At 25.8% G+C, this 23,786-nt stretch overlaps 1 protein-coding gene across 2 annotated transcripts; it reads right to left on the reverse strand.

Annotated features, from left to right (window-relative positions):
- Positions 1-2,550: 2,550 nt before the first annotated feature.
- Positions 2,551-22,265, reverse strand: LOC126893984 (neuroglian). 2 transcript variants are annotated; one of them, XM_050664588.1, is made up of 23 exons: positions 22,088-22,264; positions 13,582-13,700; positions 13,021-13,150; positions 12,843-12,958; positions 12,473-12,666; positions 12,021-12,160; positions 11,796-11,957; positions 11,534-11,724; positions 11,197-11,472; positions 10,802-10,979; positions 9,823-9,914; positions 9,478-9,758; positions 9,028-9,396; positions 8,734-8,968; positions 8,544-8,662; positions 7,310-7,496; positions 6,960-7,227; positions 6,516-6,686; positions 5,277-5,443; positions 5,008-5,215; positions 4,864-4,949; positions 4,099-4,194; positions 2,551-4,027 (listed from the first exon to the last, which is right to left on the reverse strand). In XM_050664588.1, exons 2-22 carry the CDS (start codon positions 13,655-13,657, stop codon positions 4,103-4,105), a joined length of 3,738 nt encoding a protein of 1,245 aa, XP_050520545.1. In that variant the 5' UTR covers positions 13,658-13,700; positions 22,088-22,264; the 3' UTR covers positions 2,551-4,027; positions 4,099-4,102. The 2 variants fall into 2 exon arrangements, with proteins under 2 accessions (XP_050520545.1, XP_050520544.1); XM_050664587.1 differs by lacking the exon at positions 4,099-4,194 and having other exon boundaries at positions 22,088-22,265.
- Between the last annotated feature and the right edge of the window lie 1,521 nt (positions 22,266-23,786).

The raw sequence follows: 23,786 nt of genomic DNA on the forward strand, positions 1-23,786 counted from the left end.
GATAAAAGAACAAAGATAATTCTTAAAAATTAAAAAAAAAATGACGATCACGATTTAAATTCTCTATTATTTTACCATGCAAAACAAATTACTGAATTAATTTAAACATAATTGACATGCAATCTTTACTTCTATGAATTTGCATTTTTTCTTTTCAATAAATAACTCATTTTTTAATATTTTACTTCAATTATTATTTATTAACACATTAAAAATAGACATATATACTTAAAAATATAAAAAATACTACAAAATATTATTAACGTTATATTAGTTGCTATGTGTTAATATTTATATATTATAGCCATAGTATTTTGTATTAATTTTATTTTTTATGGGCGGCTATTTAATTTCATGGCATGTTTGTTTCATGACCGCCTACATTGCATTTCCAAAAATCGTGAATACATATTTTTAGTTACAAACACATATTTTAAAATTCTAATAGTGGACTTGTACTATAACAATCTATAAAATATTAGCATATTTTTTATTAAAAATAATCTAAAGAAAATTGACAAAAAAATTGTAATATTATTGTTTGTCATTCATATTGTTAGTTGTAACAATTAACTTCAATACTTTTTAAAATGTTTTATTATGTATACCAGTTAGCTTATAATCAATGTCAATTAAGTACCCCAATAAAATTGTTGTAATCTTCACATTAGTATAGTCAGCAATAGTGCGAGTTGAATCGAACTAAGATATTAAAATGCTTAATTGCTATTTCAATTATCTTGAGTAACGTCAAATAGAAAGGTCTTTATTTGGTGCAATTTAGATTAAATAGACAAAACAATACGCATTCCTCTCGATGTTGATATAGCAAAGACTTTGCACAAGACTAGTTAAATTTCAGCTCTAGGCATAATTTTAGCGAACAAATTCATAAAATATTCGATGATTGTTTGAAGTTAACATTAGTTTAAAAAAAGATTTAAGGTAAGTGAATATTCAAAAAAAAAAAAAATAATAATAATAATAATCTTAACCAAAGTAATTTGAATTTTATTAATATAACTTATTAGTAAATTAAAGACCATGTATATTTTTTAATAAATTAGGTTTAGGTACTTTCTTATTGATGAAATATGTCAATATAACCAGGGTCGCATTTAGGAATTTTGCCGCCCGGTGCACTTAATTTTGCCGCCCCCCAAAAGTGTTGGATTGGGTTTTTTAGTTGGCGTATTTAATAATTCCGAATATTCAATTAATTGATTTTCATTTGCCATGGTTTCAAAAGTACTATGTAGAGGATGTTCACTAAAAAATTATAAAAATTTTCATTTATATAAAACTGAAATAACGTACAAAAGTTAACATTTGATTTTTAAATTACTTTTTATCACTAGACTCATTTAAAATCTGTTCAGCTGTAGTCTCTATTTCACTTGGCGAATTGGAGATTGATTGCCAAAAAATGAAGTTAATTTTGCGGTTTGAGAAATGACTTTTTGTTCTTTTTCTAATTTTAATTTAGCAACTTTTTTATAAGCACTTCCACTTAAACGTTTTCTGCCATCACTCATTTTAATACGTTAATAAATAATAAAATATACAAATAAAAAAAAAACACCTCAACATATTAACTCGGTCACTTGTAGTCGAGTACTAAACACAATGAGCTGTCTGTACACAACACATTATTAGTGTGACATTATTAGATAGTAATTTTGTGAAAAATGAGACAAATTATTGTGTTTTAACTTTCTTAGTATTCCAATAATAATCGACTATCAACGGACGACGACATCCATAAAACCAGTTTAAGGGAGAAAATATCAATACTTTGTTAAAATTAGATAAAAACATGAATCAAATAAATTGTCGCCTACTTTATTTATAGTGCTGTTGATTATAAAAATTACTATGTATAAGCAATACTATTATCTAACTACTAACCGTAGTCTATGTTGTTATACAGCTTTGATATATCTTCTTTTACATTTATATCTTTGTACACGTTTTAAGTTAGAAAATAATAAAGTAATATTTTTTTTTAGAAATAGATATTTTTGTTTCATAAAAATAAATTGTTCTGTTTGAAAAAATTTAAAATTAAATAAAAATAATTAATTTTTAAAAATTGTATACCTATTAAGATTTTAGCCGCCCTTCAAAATTTGCCGCCCGGGGCAAATGCCCCCCCTAAATGTGGGCCTGAATATAGTTAGTTTTTACAAGGATAAAGAAATCAATTCTTAGAAATACTCAGAGGGATATTATAGAAATGTGAATCCTTACTAAAAATACTACAATGACACTAATGTTCGGGAGAAAACAGGTAATATGACTTTTTTTTTAATAAAAATTGATGCGATAAAAGAAACATGAATCTTAATTTTTTTTAAGAAAATAATTGTCTGAAGTTTAAAGATAACCAATTTTATAACGACAATTAAAAATAATACATTAAGTTTCATAGATTTATGTAATAAAACTAAATAACAGATATAATTATCTATTATTTAATTTTAGTCAGCACAGAATTTTGATTAAATGAAGAATTGTTTAAAAAAATAAATAAAAACACATAGATCTAAATTTCTATATTATAAAGTATATTTAGCATTATGAACTAGAATGTTCAATAAATAAAATACAAATTGATATTTTAATACTGCAGGTGTGTAAGATTAAACTTAAAATTAAAATTAACAAATAATGTGTTTTTAAATAATAAATTAAACCACTGGTGTTGGTAAACTTTGTTTATAAAAATTAAAATATACATACACTTATTTCTAATATCTAAGTAACGTGCATACATATTTTTAGGTGAATATTTAACTCATAATGTAAAATACTGAAAAAATAAATTACTGTTATTAAACATAACTAATTAGTAATTAGCAAATTTTAATTTTTATACAACAAAAATAAAATATTGTTTGATTAAAAAATAAAATTTACAGCTTGGCTTCAAATAAAAAAAATAAAAAAATAAATAATATCTCAACTTACTTACACTATACTAATGGAATGCATGCGTTTTATTATGGTAAAAGAAAAAAAACTTATACAAATATAATAACAAGGTAATGTAATTATTTACTATGGGCAGTGAAAATTAAAATTAAATTATTTTGATAAAAAATATTTTGATGATGAAATCTATAAAAAAATATTTAGTTTTTATTATTTTGAAAAATAGATGTAATGAATTTTTAACAAGTTATATTAATATTTTTAGTAATGAATTTTTATCAATAATTTTAAATTTATTATATTTTATTAATCTATTTGACTTTTAAAATTAGAAAAATACTGCATTTAAATAGAAAAACATAGTAATAATAAAATACTAATGACAATAAAATTATTAGAATCTATAAATAACATAACAAATTTAATAAGGTGTAAAATAAAGCGCTGGCATAGCGTGCATATTTAAATTAAACAGAGTTAAGTCTAACAACAACAATAAATCTCACATTGATTGATTGCAGTGTTTAAAGTCAGAATAATATGTAGCAAAATTAGAATTTAATATGAAAACATATAAAAAAAATTCAATATTAAAATTATAAAACTTGATGATAAATGCATAAATGATGTTCATAATACTTATAAAAATACATATGGATGCTAAAATTGAAATTAAATATTTTTAACATCTGCTTATTAAATTATTTGCATAAGCAAAATATGACTTTATCACAGATATGGGGAAACTAATACGATAAGTTACGAAAATACAACCAGGATTTTAAAATTACATAAATAGCAACTCATAGTTAATTTTCTCAAGCCTTATGGTCAAGTAATAAAAGATAATACTGAAATGACAAACTTTGGTCTAGGATAGGAAAGAATTGTTATAAAATGCGTCAAAAGTAATTTATATATTGCCTAAACTGGGTGACTTTTTACGTGTTGTATAGTGAAATAGCAATTATTAACGTTTACACATATGTAGCAGAAGAGGACGATCCAGTAACAGCCTGACGAGGTTGTTGTTGTTGATTTTTTCTAGCTGTACCATATTGGCCAATAAAAGATCCATCCTCAGTAAATTTGGCTAAAAAAAAAAAAAATATTAACTATTTAAGCATTTTAAACAATTCATAATTTTAAGTGTCATGTACTCACACAATTAGACAAGAGTAGCGAAACCTGCCGATGTGGTTTCACCTTGTCTTTTTTTACCATATAAACCAATGAAAGAGCCATCTTCATTCATTCCTTCTACACGTGTAATCAAAGAAAAAACAAAACAAAATAACTAACATGCAAGGATATCAAAATAATAATGGGGTGAAACAAAAATAACCAAACTTAAAAGAGTAATACAAGCAGATATAAAATATAAGATAAAAATAATATTACAATTTTTTCTATGATATATTACCATACTAGTTAGATGGTTAAATAGTTAACAAAAGAAAAAGATTATTTTTACATTACTTTTAGTAATACTTTTTTTAACAAGAATATTGTTAGAAACAATTTTAAGAATAAGGAGCTATAATTTCATCATTATATTATTTTTCAATCTAAACTTATTAATTTCATTAAATATAAAATTAAGAAGCTAGCAAAATCTGTGTTATAAGTATTTCACACATATTTTTATATAAGGTGTACAGTAAGTAAGAAAAAAGGCTTTTATTTTTTTCATTGTTCATAACAATGACTTACTTTTGGAATATTTTGTATAGTTGAACTTTAATTGTATTATATGTCAAAGTGCAGGTAAACTGGTAAAATTTTAAAGAATTATATTAGCTATTGCAACTACAGGGTTAATTTTACATTGATAGAAATAATGTGCAGTAAACAAAGGGCAAATTTGTTTTTTAAGAATCATAAGTTTAAACATGATGCATATAAAATTAAATATTACAATGAGTTTACCTGTATCTCCTTCTCCATACTCTGCCATTGAGTCAGTATCACTTTCGGGTGATTGTTTTTCACTTCCCATTCTTTTACCACCAAGCCTAAAAAAATAGCTTCTATTGAAAATTCAATTTAAATTTTTATAAAAAATTTTCATACGGTTGAGAATATTCATGGAAATGAGGTTCATCTGGATAATCATGACGCCCTCTAGCTGCTTCAGACTCATGAACAATATATTTTCCTCCTCTGTTACGTTTTACCATACACACAATAATTAATAAAATGATCAAGAATGTTAATGCTAACAGCATTGCAATAAACCATCCAGTTGTCGCAACATTTTCACTTCTTCTAATTACAGGATCTAAAATTTTATTAAAATGATATCAACAACATTTTTTTAAAGAATTAAATAAAACAATTACCAGTACTTGAAGCTTCAACTTCCACAGGATCTGAAGGTCTAGAAATTTCACCATCAACAGCAACAAGCAAAAACTCATATGTTTCACCAGGTTTTAAACCTTTAATATCGATAAAGTTTTTGTCAAGCTCAGGTTGGGTTTGTTCATACAGTGTATCACCTTTAAGCCTTTAATAAACATAAATGATGATATAAAAGTATTAAACAATTTACGCCATTCATATTTTGGTATTTACTATAATATTATCTCTATATATATATATATCATATTAATAATATTCCCATAAATAAGTCTAATGATACGATTCGCAACTTAGTTTCATCCTTTCTACAGATCTTTCTCCTGTGGCTCATATCTATGACTGATGTTGCGAAGCGCTAAAGCTTTTTGGGTTCATAAACTACACTTGTCAAAACTTTAATCAAATTTTGTCTCTATAAACCCTTTACTAATACCTTGGTCATTCTATCCTTGAATGTGGATAAGTTCTTTGGGATCCATTGACTGCTTGTCTCTAATTCCAAAATTGTTCAAAGAAAATTTCTACCTCTATGTCCTTAAAGATTTAATTTTTTATGTATTCCACATGATTGTGCTTCTGTCCTTTTGGTATTTAGTATCCCAACTCTAGCAGATCATAGACACACTATTAATTTTAGTTTTTTTTCAAAGCAATGCAGATTCTCCTGAATTATTATCACTCATTAATTTTAAAACTCCACTAAGAATCACCCGTTCCTCTACGTCTATCATTACTCTTCAATCCTCAACTTCACAATAATTTGTTTCAGAAACCCCTTAAGTACAGAAAAAAATGATAATTATTTTAGTGCAGAAATCCCCTTTGTGATATCACTTGTAGGGTTTCTGCTCTAAACAAATTATTCCAAAGGTGCGATTAGCCGCATAAATAAGACGCACATATGAAATTTGTGCACAAATCGATGTGTCTACTAATAGAATACAAGAAAATACAAAAAAAGTTGTTTTACAATTTTTGTCTTTTATGGGGTTTCTGAAATAAACGATTGAATTATTAATTCTCATAAAATCCAGTTGATGAAGGCTGCTAATGCTTACATTACCTCTCATTATAATTCACAAAACTTAAATTATTTTATTCTCAATATATACATATTTGTATTATTGATATAACTTGTAAATACTATGTTTATTGTATTATGTACTAGATTCAAATTTGTAAATTGGTCTTGTCCCATTAAAATATTTAAGAAATACCTATATTTCACATAGAAATGTGATCCTGGATTTCCATCTAACTTGGGAGACCACATTACTCGTACTGTATCAAAGATATTGTTTGTTGCTACAAGTTGATGAATAAACTCTGGTTTATCTAATAAAGTACCTTCTGGGAGAGGAAGTTTTGTTTGTTGTTCAACAAAGAATCTAAAACAAAAATAAGTATTTATTTTAATTGTATTATTAAACATAAAACTATAAATAATAATTAGGAATATTATATTATTAATAAATATATGAAATTATGGAGATAGATTCTAGTATTCTAGAAGACAATCAAGTAAAAATATTCATATAACATTAATATTTTGCAATTCACTATAAATAAAGTACTTAATCATTATTTATAATTTTTAAACTACTTGTTCATTTCATTATATTGAAATTAAGAAAATATTAGGGATAAAATAAAATACATACGGTTCGCCAGCACCAGCCTTAGTGGTAGCTCTTATATAAATTCGATAATTAGTTCCAGGTTTTAATGCAGCTATTTTAGCACTAGTCTGGGTAGGGTTGGTAATTGCAGGTCTATATTGCATTAAACCTACTCCTTCTGGTGTCATTGTCTGATAAGAAATTTCATAACCAGTTAGCACTCCATTAGTTTGTTCTGGTTGCTTCCAACTCAATAAAATTGCAGAAGAACCCCATTGTTCAGTTTCAACACCATGCACAGGCCCAGGCACTAAGATAAATTAAATTTGTAAATTATGTTTCAGTTAATAGAAAACTTAAGGCACAGTTAGTTACTATATTTAAATAATTACCTCCTTCTGGAGTATCAAAAGATATCAATGGGCTTGGAGGTCCATTAAAACGACTGTTATGAGCTAATATACGAACAAAATGTTTTGAATTGGGGATAAACTTTTTAATCTCAGCTGTTGTTGTATCAGGGCCCACTTGTTCTTCTATTACATTATTTTCTCCATCTCTCTCTGTCCAAAATTGAATCTAGCATAAAAAAATGAAATAAGTATATATATATATATATATATATATATGGGAAATCAACAGAAATATAACAGTTTTTCTATTTTTAGATTATTATAATAAACAAAGTATAATATTATTTACAGTATATATATTTAAAATTAAAATTATATTAAAAATATTTAATTTAAAAAGCCACCCTAAATTACTAAAAAATGCAGATACGTATTATACTAAACATATACTGTCACTTTGATCGAAGAAACCCTCTTATATAATTCCAGTGTGACCTTATCACCTATTGACATTATTACTAAGTAATATCACATTTTGCCAGTTTACATAAGTTTGATAATGAATTTTTCAGCTACGGTTTTACTGGAATGATTATGTCTCAATAAATGTTCAGTCATAGGAGATTCATCAATTTCTCTAGTTTTATTAGCCAAAAAGCTAATTAAAAACGTAAATAGTAAAAAAAAAACTTAATATAAGGAAGGCAAAAAAATGCTCAAAAATAAGAACAATTTAATTAATTAGAATCTTGGTCTACTCAAAAATTCATTGTTAAACTTGTGAAAAGTGGCAAAATATGATTTTACTAAGTTATAATGTTACTGGGTGATAAAGTCATGGGGGCTATATATGGGTTTGTTTTTGGTCGAGATGACAGTATATGTTTAGTGTTAATAATGGTAACATCGTTCCTGAAATACATACAAAATACGCAATTTTTTAGTAATTCTTTGTGGTTTTTTGAGTTAAATATTTTTTAGATTTAAATTAATATTTTTAATATAATTTTAAATAATATTATTCAAAAGTGAACAATTTTTATTATATATATGAAATATTTTTCATATACATAAAAGTTATGATAAAGCATTTACAAACAAAAACATATAAATCAAATGAACACAATGACAAAAATCATTTTAGCTAACTCACACAACACTTGATTTCAGTATCCCTATGTTAATACTAGATGACACTGCTACCCACCACTAGACCATGTGAACTAGTGCCATCTAGACAGTACCCACATATATATATATAATTTATACATACCTTATAACCTTTAAAATGACCCTTCACAGATTCTGGAGAAACAGGATCCCAACTTAATATAGCACTTCTACTACCAGTAACATTTCTTATAGTTAAATTTTGAGGTGTTTCTTGTGGTACTAAAATATTAATTTATTTTTAAAGCAAACCATAATATAATTTATTATGTATAAATAATAATTAAATTTACCATCTTCACCGGAGTAACCAATAATTTCTTGTTGAGGAACATTCGATTCACCTTTTTCATTGGATGCAACAATTTTAACTTTATAACGGTGATACGTTGGTTGATTACCAATTACTAATTCTTTTCTTGTGTAATCTGTTATTTCTTCTGTATTCCAATCTTGTCCAGGTATATCTTGTTTCCAATACACTCTGTATTTTAACCCAGGGGCATTATGTTCAATTTTTGGCATAGGCTACAATAATAAACTTTATTAAATAACTATGTAATTAAAATTGTTTATTTAATACTTACAGTCCAATGAATCACTAAATTAGAAGGATCAGTACCCGCTGCTTCAACATTTTCTGGATTTTTATAAGGCACATCAGGCTGAGTAGTACAAACACTTGAATGTAATGAAGGAGTAGATCTACCAATTTTATTCATAGCAATCACTCTAAAAGTGAAATTAGCCCAAGGAGTCATTGGAACAATGTATGTTTGATCTGAAGCTGGTACATTGTCTGATGCAATAGACCAAGTATCAGGTGCAAAACTTGTATTATATTCAATGACATAACGCAGTATAGGAGCTCTATTATCACCTTTTGGTTGCCATTTCACAGCAGCATCTTTCTTATTACATGTAATTCCTAATAGCTGGGGTGCATTTGGCTTATCCTAAAATAAAAATAAAAAAATAAATAATCCTAATAAAAATATTTAGATAAACTTCCTGAGATTATTAAAATCAATGCATACTTGAACAGTAAGTGTTGCACTCGCTGTAGCTTGATCTAAATTTGTTCTAGCAAGGCAAGTGTAAGTTCCAGAGTCTAATTCAATAGTTTTTGTAATAGTCATTGAATAGTCATTTGTTTTTACAAATCGTGGTTCAGATTCAAAATTCACCGGTTCATCTTTAGCCAACCAATCAATATCCAATTTGAGTGATCTATCAGCAACTGCATTACAATGAAATGTAGCCATTGACCCTGCAACTACTTCATAATCTTCTGGTGCTGCAGTTATTATCGTGTGAGCTAAAATTAAATAAAATTAATTCATCAAATTATAAAAAAAAACGTAATATATAATATTACATACTTTTAACTGTTAATGTTCCTGAAGCATTAGCAGTGCCATAGTTGTTAGTAGCAATACATGTATAGTTTCCTGTGTCTGTAAATCCAACATCACTGAAATATTCATTTTAATTAGTTAACAATATAAATTAATGTATTATGTACAGAATGTTCCATCATATTTTGACAAATTCTACAACTTATGATTCACTGAATATTTCTGTAGAGCATTTAAACATTTTTTTTTTTTGATAACAAATGTTTATCTATGCTAAGCAGAGAAAAATTTAAGTAATTCAATTTTTACACAATAAGTATTGGTTGTAACTACAGGGTTGAAAAGATTAAAAATTAAAATTATGCTTTTAACAAAATCTAAGAGTGCAAAAATTAAAAAAAAAAAAAAAAATTACAGCAAAAATAATATAGTGATTTTTAATTCAATAGTAACTAAAAGTTATAATAGTTAAATTTGTTCTACTCCAGTATATATATACATATATATTTTTTTTTCTAAAAAATATTTTTTATTATAAAAAGCTTAATTGTATACTCTTTCTTGCTCTTAAATAGCCAACATGTCATACTGAAAAAAAATACATACAAAACAACAACCTCCATTTTTTTTTATATTTTTAATTAGATCTGATTACATTGTTTTTTTCTATGTCCTTAATTATTTCTTTTTTTCTAACCTTAAAAAAACTAAAACTACCAAGCTACACAGAATCTTTTCTTTACTTTAAAATTAATTTAGTCTATTATTTGCTTGTAAAATACATATTTGGAAATACAATATTGAGTTTTATATTATATACAAAAAAAATCTATTTATCTACACAAATATAATACATCTTAAATTTATATATAAACCATGCCAGTCATTTAGGACAATACAGGCATTTGTATATGGCCTCACACTTATAGAAGCCTTGTTTGTTAAGTTGATAATCAAAAATATTTTTAATTTAAACAAGTGCCTGATTTAATTAGTAACTAACTTTATTTGCAAATCTCCATTAGATAAAATTGTATAACGCCCTCCAGTTAATTCTATTAAATTTCTTGTCCATTTTACTTGTGGTTTAGGTACACCAGAATTTTTACAGCCAATTATAACAGTTCGACCGTCAACAGTTTCAACATTGTTTGGAGGTTCAGTTATTTCAGGAGCCAATGCTAAAAAAAAAAGAATTTTTTATTTACTCTATATTAATAAGGTAAGACTTCTAATCAAAAAACTCATAAATTAATTTTTAGATATTCAGAGCTTAATTAATAGAACACCGAGTGTTGGATTTTAAGATTGAAATTTGTACTTTTAACCATAGACAGAAACATAATTTAATTAATTTCTAACAAATTATTGACTACCAATATTAAAATTATTTCTAACCTAACACATTAATGTAAACATCTTTGTAAACATAACCAAGAGCATTAGTCGCATTGCATCCATAATTGCCAGTATCATTTTTGACCAAAGGTGAAATTGTTATAGAGTTTGCAGTAACTGATCTTCTTATATTAGGTGGCGCTTCAGCCAAAGGACGTCCATTGTGAATCCATTTAATAGTTGGTTCTGGGTTACCTTTAGCTTCACATTTTATAATAGCAGTCTCACCTTCAGCACCTTGTACAATTTCAGGAGTAACGGTAAAATAGGGAATGGCTAAAATAAATAATTACAATAGTTTTAGGAATTCTCTCAGATAAATATTTTTCAACATTACCCATGACATCTAATTCAATATTATATGATTGAGGGGATCCAACACCATTACTGACTTCACAAGTATATTTTCCTCTGTCTTCCAACAAAACTTTGCGAATAACTAGACTTTTGCCATAATTTCCAGTAGTTACACGTTCATTAGGCTGTATTTGCTTACCATCTTTTAACCAAATAGTTTCAGGTAATGGCCTGTCAGGATTTTAATACTTTTAAATATGTAATATTTAAATTTAGTATCAAATAAAATAAACTAAACTTACGTTCCACCATATATACAAAACAGCTCAACTTTTTTACCTAACAAAGCTACTTCATTTCTTCTAGTAACATATTGCTGGGTTGGTGGATATTTATTTTGTAAAGCAGTTCCTGCAGCTTGGATTACATTTAAATTGACAGGGTTACCTAATTTATATTCACTCCTGTAAATTAATTAATGTTTATTAGATATTATGATTTATCATTTAATTTTATTTACTGTCTACCTAAATACTGATGTAGCTGCACAAGTGTAAGTAAAACCGTCACTGTTATCAAATCGGGTGACATTTGAAAACCACAAATTCCCTTCAGGGTCTAATGTCATTCTACTATTGTTAATACTTCGTATTCCCCCATCAGTGTTCTAAAATAAAATATAAAAAAAATTTTTTATAAGTAAAAGCAAAAGTAAAATTAATATTATTAATGCAATATTAGAGGGACAGTATGGCTGAATGAGTTATTTGACTTTGCCTTATGCTCACTATAACAAGTTTAAGACTCAATCATTAGCTGATTAATTTACTGATCAAGAAATCAGACAGCAATCAGAGCCACCATAACTCTCTCTGGTATCAGATTAATCACCCATTCCAGATTACAAAAGGTTGAAACTCTTCCTTTTTGCAAGAAACTTTTAGGATTGGGCGAGAAATGAGAAAAAATTAAAAATTACTTGGATTAACCAATAAACATTTGGTTTTGGCCAACCAGTTGGAGGATGACACGAAAGTTTAAAAGGTTCCCCTTCTTGAGCTTCAAGAAATGCTTCGGGTTCATCTTTGAATGAGTTTAATTCAGCTTTAACAACCATAATAGATTTTGAAGTAGCAATACCCCACGGGTTTTTGGCAAAACATTGATATTGGCCTGAAATAGGTTTATTTAGTTATTAATTATATCTAACATTAGTAATACATTTGAAATAATAGAATACTACAGTTTAGCAAAGCTACATTTTTTAAGTTCTTAATTTTTATTATTAAGCTCATTTTAATTTAAATGTCTAAAAGACATTTTTATTAACAGTTATAGATTTTACTAACCAAAATCTTCATCTCTAGGGGATGTAACTGTCAAAGAGCCTCGGCCAGGTTGTTGTGATATTCTGTCATCATAAGTTTGCCATTTATAATCCTTTCCATTTTTCATCCAATAATATCTAAATGAAACAATACACTTAATAGATTTGTCTAATTATTTTTATGATTAGGAATCTGTTACTCTGGTGCAGGTTCACCCTCTGCTTCACAATCAATTATGAAAGGTTTATCATTTTCATTTTGTTGAGTAGCTACTTGGAATAATAGTTCATCAACAATAGGTTCTTTAACAATTCTAGGAGGTGATTGTACTATAATAATTATTAAAAATTGTATTTTAGTCAGAAATAATAAATGAAAATTAATAAATTTAAAATAGTATTACATAAATTTATGGCTAATTTCCATATAGATTAAGACCCAGAAAAATAAAATAACTAAAAAATACGATTCAAAAAAATTTGTTTTTAATTTACTCTTTCTTGGGATAATTAGTGTTTGGTTTGCAAAAATTGTAACAACAAATATTTATTCTGTTTTTTTTTTAGAATATTTAAGTAACCTTCAAACATAGCCAACTACTTTAATGTGTGAATGTCACTACAATATATAACAAAATTAGCAGTAATAAAAATACAAAATAGCAGTGCCAAATTATAATATACAAAATGATCCAACATATTAAAAAAATAGTAATTCAATAATTGGGTAAATAGAAAATATAACAGTAATGTATACTTACTTTTAGATGAAATTATAGTTAAGAAAAAGTAAAGAACTATAGTAGAGTAGAATAAATTTGTTGAGATTCTATTCATTTTGGAGATTATCTTGGTACTATCAAATTAATAGGATAAATATCTGAAATAAATAAATGTAAAAATTAAATTAATTGAAAACTTTGTGTACAACAAGTCTCATCAGGACTTGACATCGTTGAAACTTTTATTTCAACAAATACTTTACACACACACTTATAAGAATTTATGATTGATCAATAAAAATTTATTTTTTATTTCTTTCTATTTCTATTTTTTATATTAAATTTCGCGGGTTTGGAGAATCTGATTATCAAAAATTTTCATGTTGGTGCACATGTCCCTGAAGTATGATAACATTTTCATGATTTGTGTCAAATTTTGTGTAAAAATTGAAATATAGCGTAAAAAACTGTATGAAATGTTAATAAAGGCCTATGGTGAGTCTGCACTGAGTAAAACAAGGATTTCGAGTGGTATAAACGTTTCCAAATGGCCGTGAAGACGTTGAAGATGACGAACGCCACAGCATATCAGTAACTGATGAAAATATGGAAAAAAAGTGAACGAAATGGTTATGAACGATTGCCGAATCACAATCATAGAAGAAGTCCCTGATGATGTTGAATATCGATTGGCTTATTCCATGAATTTTTTTCGAATGTTTTGGGAATGAAACGCGTAGTAGCAAAATTTTTTCTGAAATTGTTGAATTTTGAACAAAAACAGCGGCGAATGGAATTTTCTCAAGAGTCACTTAATGAAGTCAACGACAATGTAGAATTATTGAAACTTGTTATGACAGGTGACGAAGCATGGGTTTATGGGTACGGCGCCGAAACAAAGGCTCAATCGTCCCAATGGAAGCATTCTGGATCGCCAAGACCGAAAAAGGCTCGACAAATGCGATCGAACGTGAAAGTTATGCTCACTGTGTTATTCGATTTTAATCGAAAAATACAGTGAGTTATGAATTCTTCCCACGGGGTCAAACGATTAAAAGGAGTACTACCTACAAGTTTAACGCAGTTTGTATGAAGTAATCCGCAAAAAAAGCCCGGAATTGTGACAAAAAAATTCATGGCTTTTGCACTACGAAAATGCACTTGCTCACACTTCATTGCTTGTTCGTAAATTTTTGACGAAAAACAGTACTGTAACGATGCTCATGCCTCCATATTCGCTAGACATGGCTCCGTATAACTTTTTTCTAATTCCAAAAATAAAAAGAACTTATAAAGGCTATTGTTTTACAAGCATTGATGACATTAAAAGTGCATCGATGAATGAGCTAAAGGCAATCCCAAAGATCGAGTTTGAGAAGTGTTTTCAGGATTGGAAGAAGCGTTGGTACAAGTGCGTAATATTTAATGGGAGTTTTTTGAAGGCGAAAACATTAATATAGACGAATAAACAAATATTTTTTTCAAAAAACAAAAATTCCCGTTATTTTTTGAACACATCTCGTAGTTTAACACTCAAAAATATTGAGGAAAAAAGTAACGCAAAATATTTGTTGGATCAAAAGTTATTAAAGATGTTACATATGGTGGGATACCTGTATTATAAAGATGGCTCTAACATCCATAATATGGAAATTAGAATTTAAATGGTGTAAGTTAATTATTAAGTAAAAATAGTTTGACTAAGAATGTATAAAATTTTAAATATTTATAAATTTAAAACATTCAGAAATTATAAAATACACCACTATAACAAAAAACACTTCAATGCAAGTCTGTAGATAGTGCTTAATTTTTAGAAGAAATTATTGAATTAAACATAAAGCAATATGAACTCCTATTTCTCTATTTACATTCTGTACAAGTTTTATGATTTACAAGTATAATACATGAATAAAATACTTATCATAGTAATTAAATATAGTATTTAGATATTTACGTTCAATAGTTTGAATAGAAATTTTCACAGAGAAATTAATAAGTAATAAAGTTGTATACGGAGTATTAATTTAATAATAACCACTTGATTTCGCTTAAAATAATAATTATATTTTTTATAATTTTTAAAAACAATTTTTGAAATGATACTACAGAAGTTATTAATATTTTTAAATATAAAGTAGAACTAGAGAATGACAGAGTAGTATGTATTGATAACCCACATTTCATCTACATTTTAAAAGTCAAAACTTCAGAAGTAATAAGGCAAAAGTTATAATCAACCAATGATTTTTTTAATTAGATATTTTTTTATTTTATAAAATAGTTAAACATGTATGTTGTAATTTAAAAAATGAAGTTGACACTCTTATAAGGTATGAAAGATGAATTAAAAAAATTATTTTAATTGACAAATCGAGCAAAATATGAAAGCAAAATATATCAACAAAGATTTTATAAGCATAATTAATATTTTATCGAATGGCTATTAAAAAAATCATCCTGTTTTCTGTTACCTCACTTTATCATAAGCCGTTCATAGCTATAACGTTTTTTTTGAAAAGAGCCGCTTCCTTTTCTTTAATACTCTTATTGGATTGACATAAAAAGATGCAAAATATATATAATTAACACTAAACCTTTTTAAATTTTTTTTGTAAGGTGGTGAGGTTAAATAGGCTAAAATATAAACATAAATAAACAAAGAAAAAAAAAGAAAAATAATAAAACACGAAAAACTATGTTTTGTACATAATTAACATTAATTATTTTTTATCTAACTTCGGTGGCTGTTTACATACAAAAGTCAAGTATCGGGTCGTATTCTTTTAAAAACCTATACTATGTAAAATAAACTTTGATTTAACATATATTTAAAGATAAGAGTATTCCCAAACTTTTTCAAATGTTAAGTATAAAAGTTCTTCTTTTTATACAAATATTTCAAATTTTTAACCCCTTCTGTATAAGGAGAATTGGTGATTAAAAAAAAAAAAAATTAGGAAGAAAAGAAAATACAGAAAAGTTTTACGGTTGTTACGATATTTTAATATTACTATGAATAATTTTATAAAGTGATCCAAATTAAGTAGAACACCTATTTTTTCTGAAACTACTGAAAATCTTGTAAAGAGAAAAAAATTGCACAGTAAAAATTTTACTGTACTATTTTCGCTTTGAACTTTTTTTTTTATGTCCACGCACAGTTTATTTTAAAACACTATTTTGCATTTGCGCATAGCACTATATTTTATCAAGGAATGTTCTATATAAATTTCTAGACGGTTATAAGTATATAAGTTTGTACATTCATTATCAGAACAGTACAGTATTAATAATCTCATTTTTCTCATATACGATGTACGTGTCTATGAGTTTATCGTAAAAATTGGGATCCATCTATGACAACTATACTGTCCAACTTTAAATCATAGTTACCAATATTTTTAATAAAATTCAATTTTTTACATAGTATAATAACCTGCCGATTTTTTTTGTAATTACTTTATAATATAAACACAATTATTATAATTAGATTATTAATAATATTTGTGTATACTAGGGATGCATTTAAGGGAGATATGGGTCCCCCTTGAACAAGCACTATCAATATTTTTTTAAGTAACTTCTAAGAAATATGGACCTATTGACCTTTTGTTTTTGATCATCACTTTGAATTTTAACAAAAAAATTCTATAGCATGTTTAACAAAGTAAAAAAATATTAAATACCCTCCCAAAAATAATTTCTGAACGCCTACGAGGAATACATCTTTAACAAACGACAACCTTATACCCAATATATTTTACTATATTCTCTTTTTGAATTTTCCTGATTTTAATAATTACATTTTTAATATATTTTTGTTACACTAATTCTGATGTAATATTTTTTCTGCAAAACACTTATCGTGCCCAGCATAGCCGGGTACACCTAATGGAATCAGTGGCCTACTTATGATGACGACTCAAAGAGGCATACGCGACTTCGATGCGTAAGGCTCGTAAAGTCCCGGGTCTGGGGCGGAGCCCCACCCAGGCGAAGCCTAGTAAACTATCAATTTTGGTTACTGTCAAAATAAAATTAAAAACTTTTATGAGTATTTCATGTTTAGACTCTTATGATTTCAAAATACTAATTAATAATTTTTTTTTAGTATTTAGTATTCCATATTTCAAATATTTTGCACATACTTTATCAATTAAAGAATATTATAATAAGAGAACATATCAATATGTGCAAGGAATAAGTCATATTTTTCCCTTTTCACGAAAATTTTCTCTGTGATTACACTCTTTATGTTTATCAATTTTCTTAGTAGTTTAATTCTGATTTAAACCAAATTTTCCACAATTTGATTGAAGTTATTATAAGAAGAATAAAACCTAAATTAAAATCCTTATAATTGAATTTTTTGATTTACTGTCTTATTTGTTGTGTATAGCAATATCTTTTTAAAATTTAATTTATACTAAGAAATAAATTAAGTTTGTAATGTTCAATCATAATAATTTAGATGCAAAAATAAAATGTTCAATAATTTATAAGAATATTTCCATAGAGCAGGGTCACTAGCACAGTAAAATTAAAATGTATTATCTATTGAAACATGACTTTAATACAAAAGTCAATACTATAGTCGAATATTTATGGTAGTTGTTATTAAAGAGGATTTTTTTCATTATTTTGAACATATGGCTTTTCTTCTGTTTATTCATCAATTAAATTAATTATTAAAGTATTAATAATAACATTTTTCCTTTTTGTTAATTAATAATATGTAGCGTATACACATTTCTAACTATTGGGGTATTATAAATTCGATAAAAATAAAGAAGATTAGTTAATATACCTGAATAAACCACTCTCACAAAATTGATGATTAAGATATTAAGACAAAATTAAGATATTATTAAAGTAATAAAGTAGTAAATTAAATTAATAATTTTTAATATGCATGAATATATTTTTGTATTGCACACACGTTGATGAATAATGAAAAAAAAAAATACTCTAATTTTAATAAAACCAAAATATTAAGAGTAAGATGCATCTAATTGGAAAGAAAAACATTTTTATTTATGTAATACAATAACTATTGTTAAAACTAAATGTAAATAAAAAATGCATTTACGTAAAATACATAGAGAGCCATACAACACACGAGTTTGTCTGTCAGTTAAAACAATGATATAGCACGTCACTAAAAAAAAAAAAAAAACTAAAAACCAGTACGGTGCAGCCCACACATCAGCTAAGACTAAATAATTACTGTCTGTTTTAGGCGTAGTAATATAATAAGCGTATTCCATTCATTTGAAAGAATTGATTAAAAAGAACACAAAAAAATGGTCTATACTCCTTGGGGGCAATTCAGATTTATACATGTCATAAACTCAAATCACCTAAATGTTTTAACTTCAACTATTTTATTTAATCGTTAACTAGAATTCAATGCAAACCTACTTTTTCTTGCCTATAGCTACATGAGCATAAAATTAATATAAATTAAATTAATGTTCACGGCAAAACGTCATATCGTCGATCAATTAAATAACGTTTTCTTACTGAAAGATATAACACAAATGATACTCGGGGCATGAGAGCAAGCAAGAACGAGTATTTTAAATGAAACCACAAACTCGTGGGACTAGATCTATCTATTTACAACTCATGACATCATCGTTTAAAAAATAATATTATGAACATTTTTCTAAACAATAATTGTTGGTATATTGCCATTTTGAGTTAAACCGGAAAATAATATTGCAAAATTATAAAATAATAATAATAAAAAAATGAAAGAAAAATAATATCAAATGAGTGATGCTTGCAGGTCAAACAACGAACTTGATTTATAAGAAGTGTAAAAAGAAATATATGACTCATTGTGACCAAACAAGCCAAGTTAGCTGAATCGATACGTGCTTACTTGATGTTTAGATACTTAGAATAATGTGGACCCGTACTAACAGAAAAAAATGATATTTAACTACACGACTGGAAAGAATTTATTCAACGTCACGTTCTAAACTATAACGAAATCGGATTTTTTCTTTTTATGAATGGACATAGTAAAATAATATAACTCAATATTATTTTTATGAATATAAAAGACATTACGAAAACAAGAATAAATACATCCCTCTCATTCCTTATCATATCTTAATCAACAAGTTTCATACTAGTTTATTTAGTAGGAGAATAAATGCAAACAAATATCAATTTTATAAATACCAAAGATTGTTTTTAACTTGAATTAATAGTTAGCTTATAACAATTAATGAATTAGGTTATGAGTATATTCATGAAACAATGATTTAAATTGATAATTTTTAATGATATATTTATTATTTTAATGATATTATTGAATGTTGTATTATAAATAATTCATTAAAATGCATTTTTAAACATGCATAATATTAATTTAATAATTATAATTAGAGTAAGAACGAAATATTAAGAAGGCATTTTTATGATAATACAGAGTAATTCTTTTAACACTAGCCACTCAATTTTTCCTAAAATAGTAATTACGTTAAGAAAATCCTTGGAATTTTTAGTTTTATTAATATCTTGATTTATTACATTATATATTTTTATTAGTCACTCAACGTGTTTTTAGTATTTTGATCAATATTTTACCAAAAAACAAAAAACGTCTTATGTTAATGTATCTTATGTATTAATCCAAGATAAACAAAAAAAATTTGGCTGATATTTATGTATAAGCAGAAAAAACATTGTTCAGAAATTGATTTAATAAATAAATCGTAAGCTAAAATATAAGATATTCTTGAAAATATTAATAAATGACGGTAGATGACTATTAAATACTTTTAAGTAAATTTGTATTTTTCAATAAAAACTATACTATTTTGATATATTAATCATAACATTTGATTAAAAATTGAACAGATGACTTTTTTTTATTTTAAATGTTCAAAAAATGTCAATTTCAATGTATATTTTATAAGCAAGTTAAATAAGTATAATGCCATTAAAAAATAATAAAGTTGACTACTTTATATGGTATGAGGTACGATTAAAAAAAGAATTAACAACTTATAATTCAAGAAATATATGAAACTAAAATAAAACAAAAATAGTTTTTAACATTAGTATTTTTAAAAAGATCAAGTAGTTAGTGTTAAAAGAATCATCTTGTATTATAAGTGCTATGATAATATAATTAGAAGTAAATCTTTACCGATTACCATTAATATTTTTATAATGTTTGTTATCTCTTCTCAAATAGAAATGTATCTTTTTTTTAAATACACCTAACTATACAGGGTAATTAACGTATCATTTACCGTTAGATATATTCTAAAATAATATTTTTTGGATTGTGTTTATAATTTATTTCTCAATTTTTAAGCCATTAAATACTTTTAATGTCCATCCTGTATCTCTTATAAGATACTAATTTCATTTTTAAATACATATTTAGCTAGTTTAAATAATAGAAAATGATTCAACTAAGAAAATTATTAGTCAATAACAACTTTTGAACCAGTAGTAAATTTTATTTTTTTCATAACCCTGTATTAATACAATAACATTATAGAACAAAGAGCTTAAAAAAAAAACAAAACTTATTTAGGTATAATTTATTAATATTCAATCAATTTAATATTATTATTAATTTTTTTTTATAAAACTTAGAATTCTATATGAATAAATAACTCTATTTGTCAGGGATTAATTTAAATTTAAAGTTTTATGGCAATAGATTTAATGTTAATTAAATTTTTTGTTTTTAATCAAAACAACAGTGATGAACTATAACATTATGTTTTGTTTAAATAGGAAATTAGATTAACATTATTAAATAACTCACAGTGTATTATTATAAACACTTTAAATACTTAAAGTATATAATTTAAATAGTTTATATTTAATACTTTATCTATTTATAATACAATAATAAAAAAGTTATTTTAAAAGAAATTGGTCTCTTAGAGGTGATTTTTATGTTTTGATAATCTAATAATTGTTATATTTCCAAGTATTTTAGACGGTTTTATGAAAATCTCATTCATCATAGTTATAAGCAAAAAAAAAAAAAAATGAAGCATTCAAAAGAAAAGTAATTATAGTGAAAGTATTTTTAACTTAAATAATTTTTTTTAAATCTAAAATGTAGAAATACTATGTTATTTGAGAGATATTTACATAATATTAATTTCAAGATGAGATCTAGCTTAGTTCAACTATAAAGAGCATCCAATTACAATTGAAGGATACATATTTCTTAATCTTCACTAACTTTTATCAAGAGTACTATTCATATGACCCCTACCCTCTATTTAGAAAGACGGTTGGTCAGTAGATATCAATTATTAAATAACTATAAATGGGTTCACGACTCTGTTATTGTAAGAAATGAAACGAAAATCATGTATGGCGATGATAAATGACAGCGAACTAATCATTCACACTCGGTAATTAAAATGAAAACTATTTTACTTGGGTTATTAAAGTTTTTTAAAATATTTAAAGTTACAAACAATTAAGTGCCTATAAAAATCAATTATTTTACTTAATAACCAATATTATAAATATTGAAATAATCATTACTCACCTATACAATTGTTATTCATAAAAGGCATAAATCGAATTAAACATAATTTAAAAAGAAATAACTTAATTTATTATAAATTTACATTATATGAAAAATATGAAAACACAACCGATAATAGACATTCTTTAACGCTCGACCACTAAACGGCGTTTAGGTGCTGCTGTCACTACTGCTATTGCTGGTTGCAGTTACACCCACAAATAAACAAAACATACCGTATATCATGGATAGTAAACAATTTTCATGGCTAAATCAAGTAGTGCGTATCAGGATATTATCATATATATCCCCATTTATCTGTTATGAAATAATTTTTATGTTCATCCATTATATCTTTTAAGGGTGTCAACTGTTTTTTTTTTAATGGTAACACATATATTTAACTAACTTATAAAATAAAAAAATGATGTAATCAAGAAAATGACTGGTCTATAACGACTAATTATTTCGAATGCTATGAATATTTTTATATTTTGGTGGGAGCAGTGAGGTCAAGAAATGTCTAGTGATAAAAATAGTAGCACCTACTCATCATCTCCTGTCTTTACTTTAATTTATTAATAATTTCTGAAATAATATCTGAAAGTTGTAATAGATCAGTCATTTTTTAATTACATCATTTTCTATTTTATAAGCTAGTTATTACCATTAAATGTGCACAATGGACCATGAGTGCATGGCATTATAATAATAAGAATAATAAATAATAACTATTACTATTAAAACAATTAATTTTACATAATGGTGTTATCATTATTATTATTAATGTCATAAGAAATAAACATTCTAATATTTAATAAGGCGGGAGCGTCTTTTAGGGGAAGGGCAACTTGAGTATATTTCTTAGTCTAAATTATCAGTACATATTGGGGCTCCACAGTGTCTATAACACTATTTTAGTAGGACAAAATTAGTCAAAAAATTAAAAAAATTTTACTTTTCATTAGAAAAAAGGTATCGTTGGGTTTGTTCAGTTGATCGATAATACTTTAAAAAGTTTTTATTCTATATTTATCATAATAAATAAGTTTTCATCATAATAATTTTTAATTTCTCTAACTAAAAAATAACTCAGATAAAAACATTGTATTTTTATTTGAATAAATTTTGGTATTCTATAATAGTAAATAATATTGTTTAATTATATAAAGGGTGGTCGATTGAGTATAAAACGCTCATTTTCTTGGAAATTATTTAAATTTTTAATGTTTGTGAAGAAAAAATGGTTTGATATATAAATATTTATAATAATACGAAGTTAAATAATATTTTTCGTCTCTTTAAGGCTAAAAAACGTTAGCACAGTGGGGTCGTGGTACAGTATGGACATGACATAGTTGAAACAAGTATAGATGATATTTGACAGTGATTAATATCACTATCATAAGAAACGCTTCGATGCAAATCTGTAAATAGTGTTTTAATTTAAGAAATAGGAGGATTATTCCAAAAGTAAAATTAACTCTTATTTGCTTCATTATTTTTAATAGCAGTTCTATAATTTATAAGTATAATATATTGTTATAATTCAAATAACAAAAATTAATAAAATAAAAAAAAAAAGTAAATTATAAGATGGGGTTTTGGGTTTTTGTGTATAGAGTGAGAACCTGATGTTGTGGTTCTATCGGGGTCGTATGGTTCGAGGGTTTAGAACGACAAAGACAAGTAGATATAAAAATATATGTTAAGTTCCTCT

Source organism: Daktulosphaira vitifoliae, unplaced genomic scaffold (assembly GCF_025091365.1).
Source record: "Daktulosphaira vitifoliae isolate Bord-2020 unplaced genomic scaffold, ASM2509136v1 Scaffold_1, whole genome shotgun sequence".
Classification (NCBI taxonomy): Eukaryota; Metazoa; Arthropoda; class Insecta; order Hemiptera; family Phylloxeridae; genus Daktulosphaira; species Daktulosphaira vitifoliae.

Coding starts and splice junctions, on each gene's coding strand:
- LOC126893984 (XM_050664587.1), bottom strand. CDS start 13,657: ATGAATAGAATCTCAACAAATTTATTCTACTCTACTATAGTTCTTTAC. Junction 11,958..12,020: donor GCAGCTACATCAGTATTTAG/GTAGACAGTAAA, acceptor ATTAATTTACAG/GAGTGAATATAAATTAGGTA. Junction 8,969..9,027: donor ATTTAGTGATTCATTGGACT/GTAAGTATTAAA, acceptor TTATTATTGTAG/CCTATGCCAAAAATTGAACA.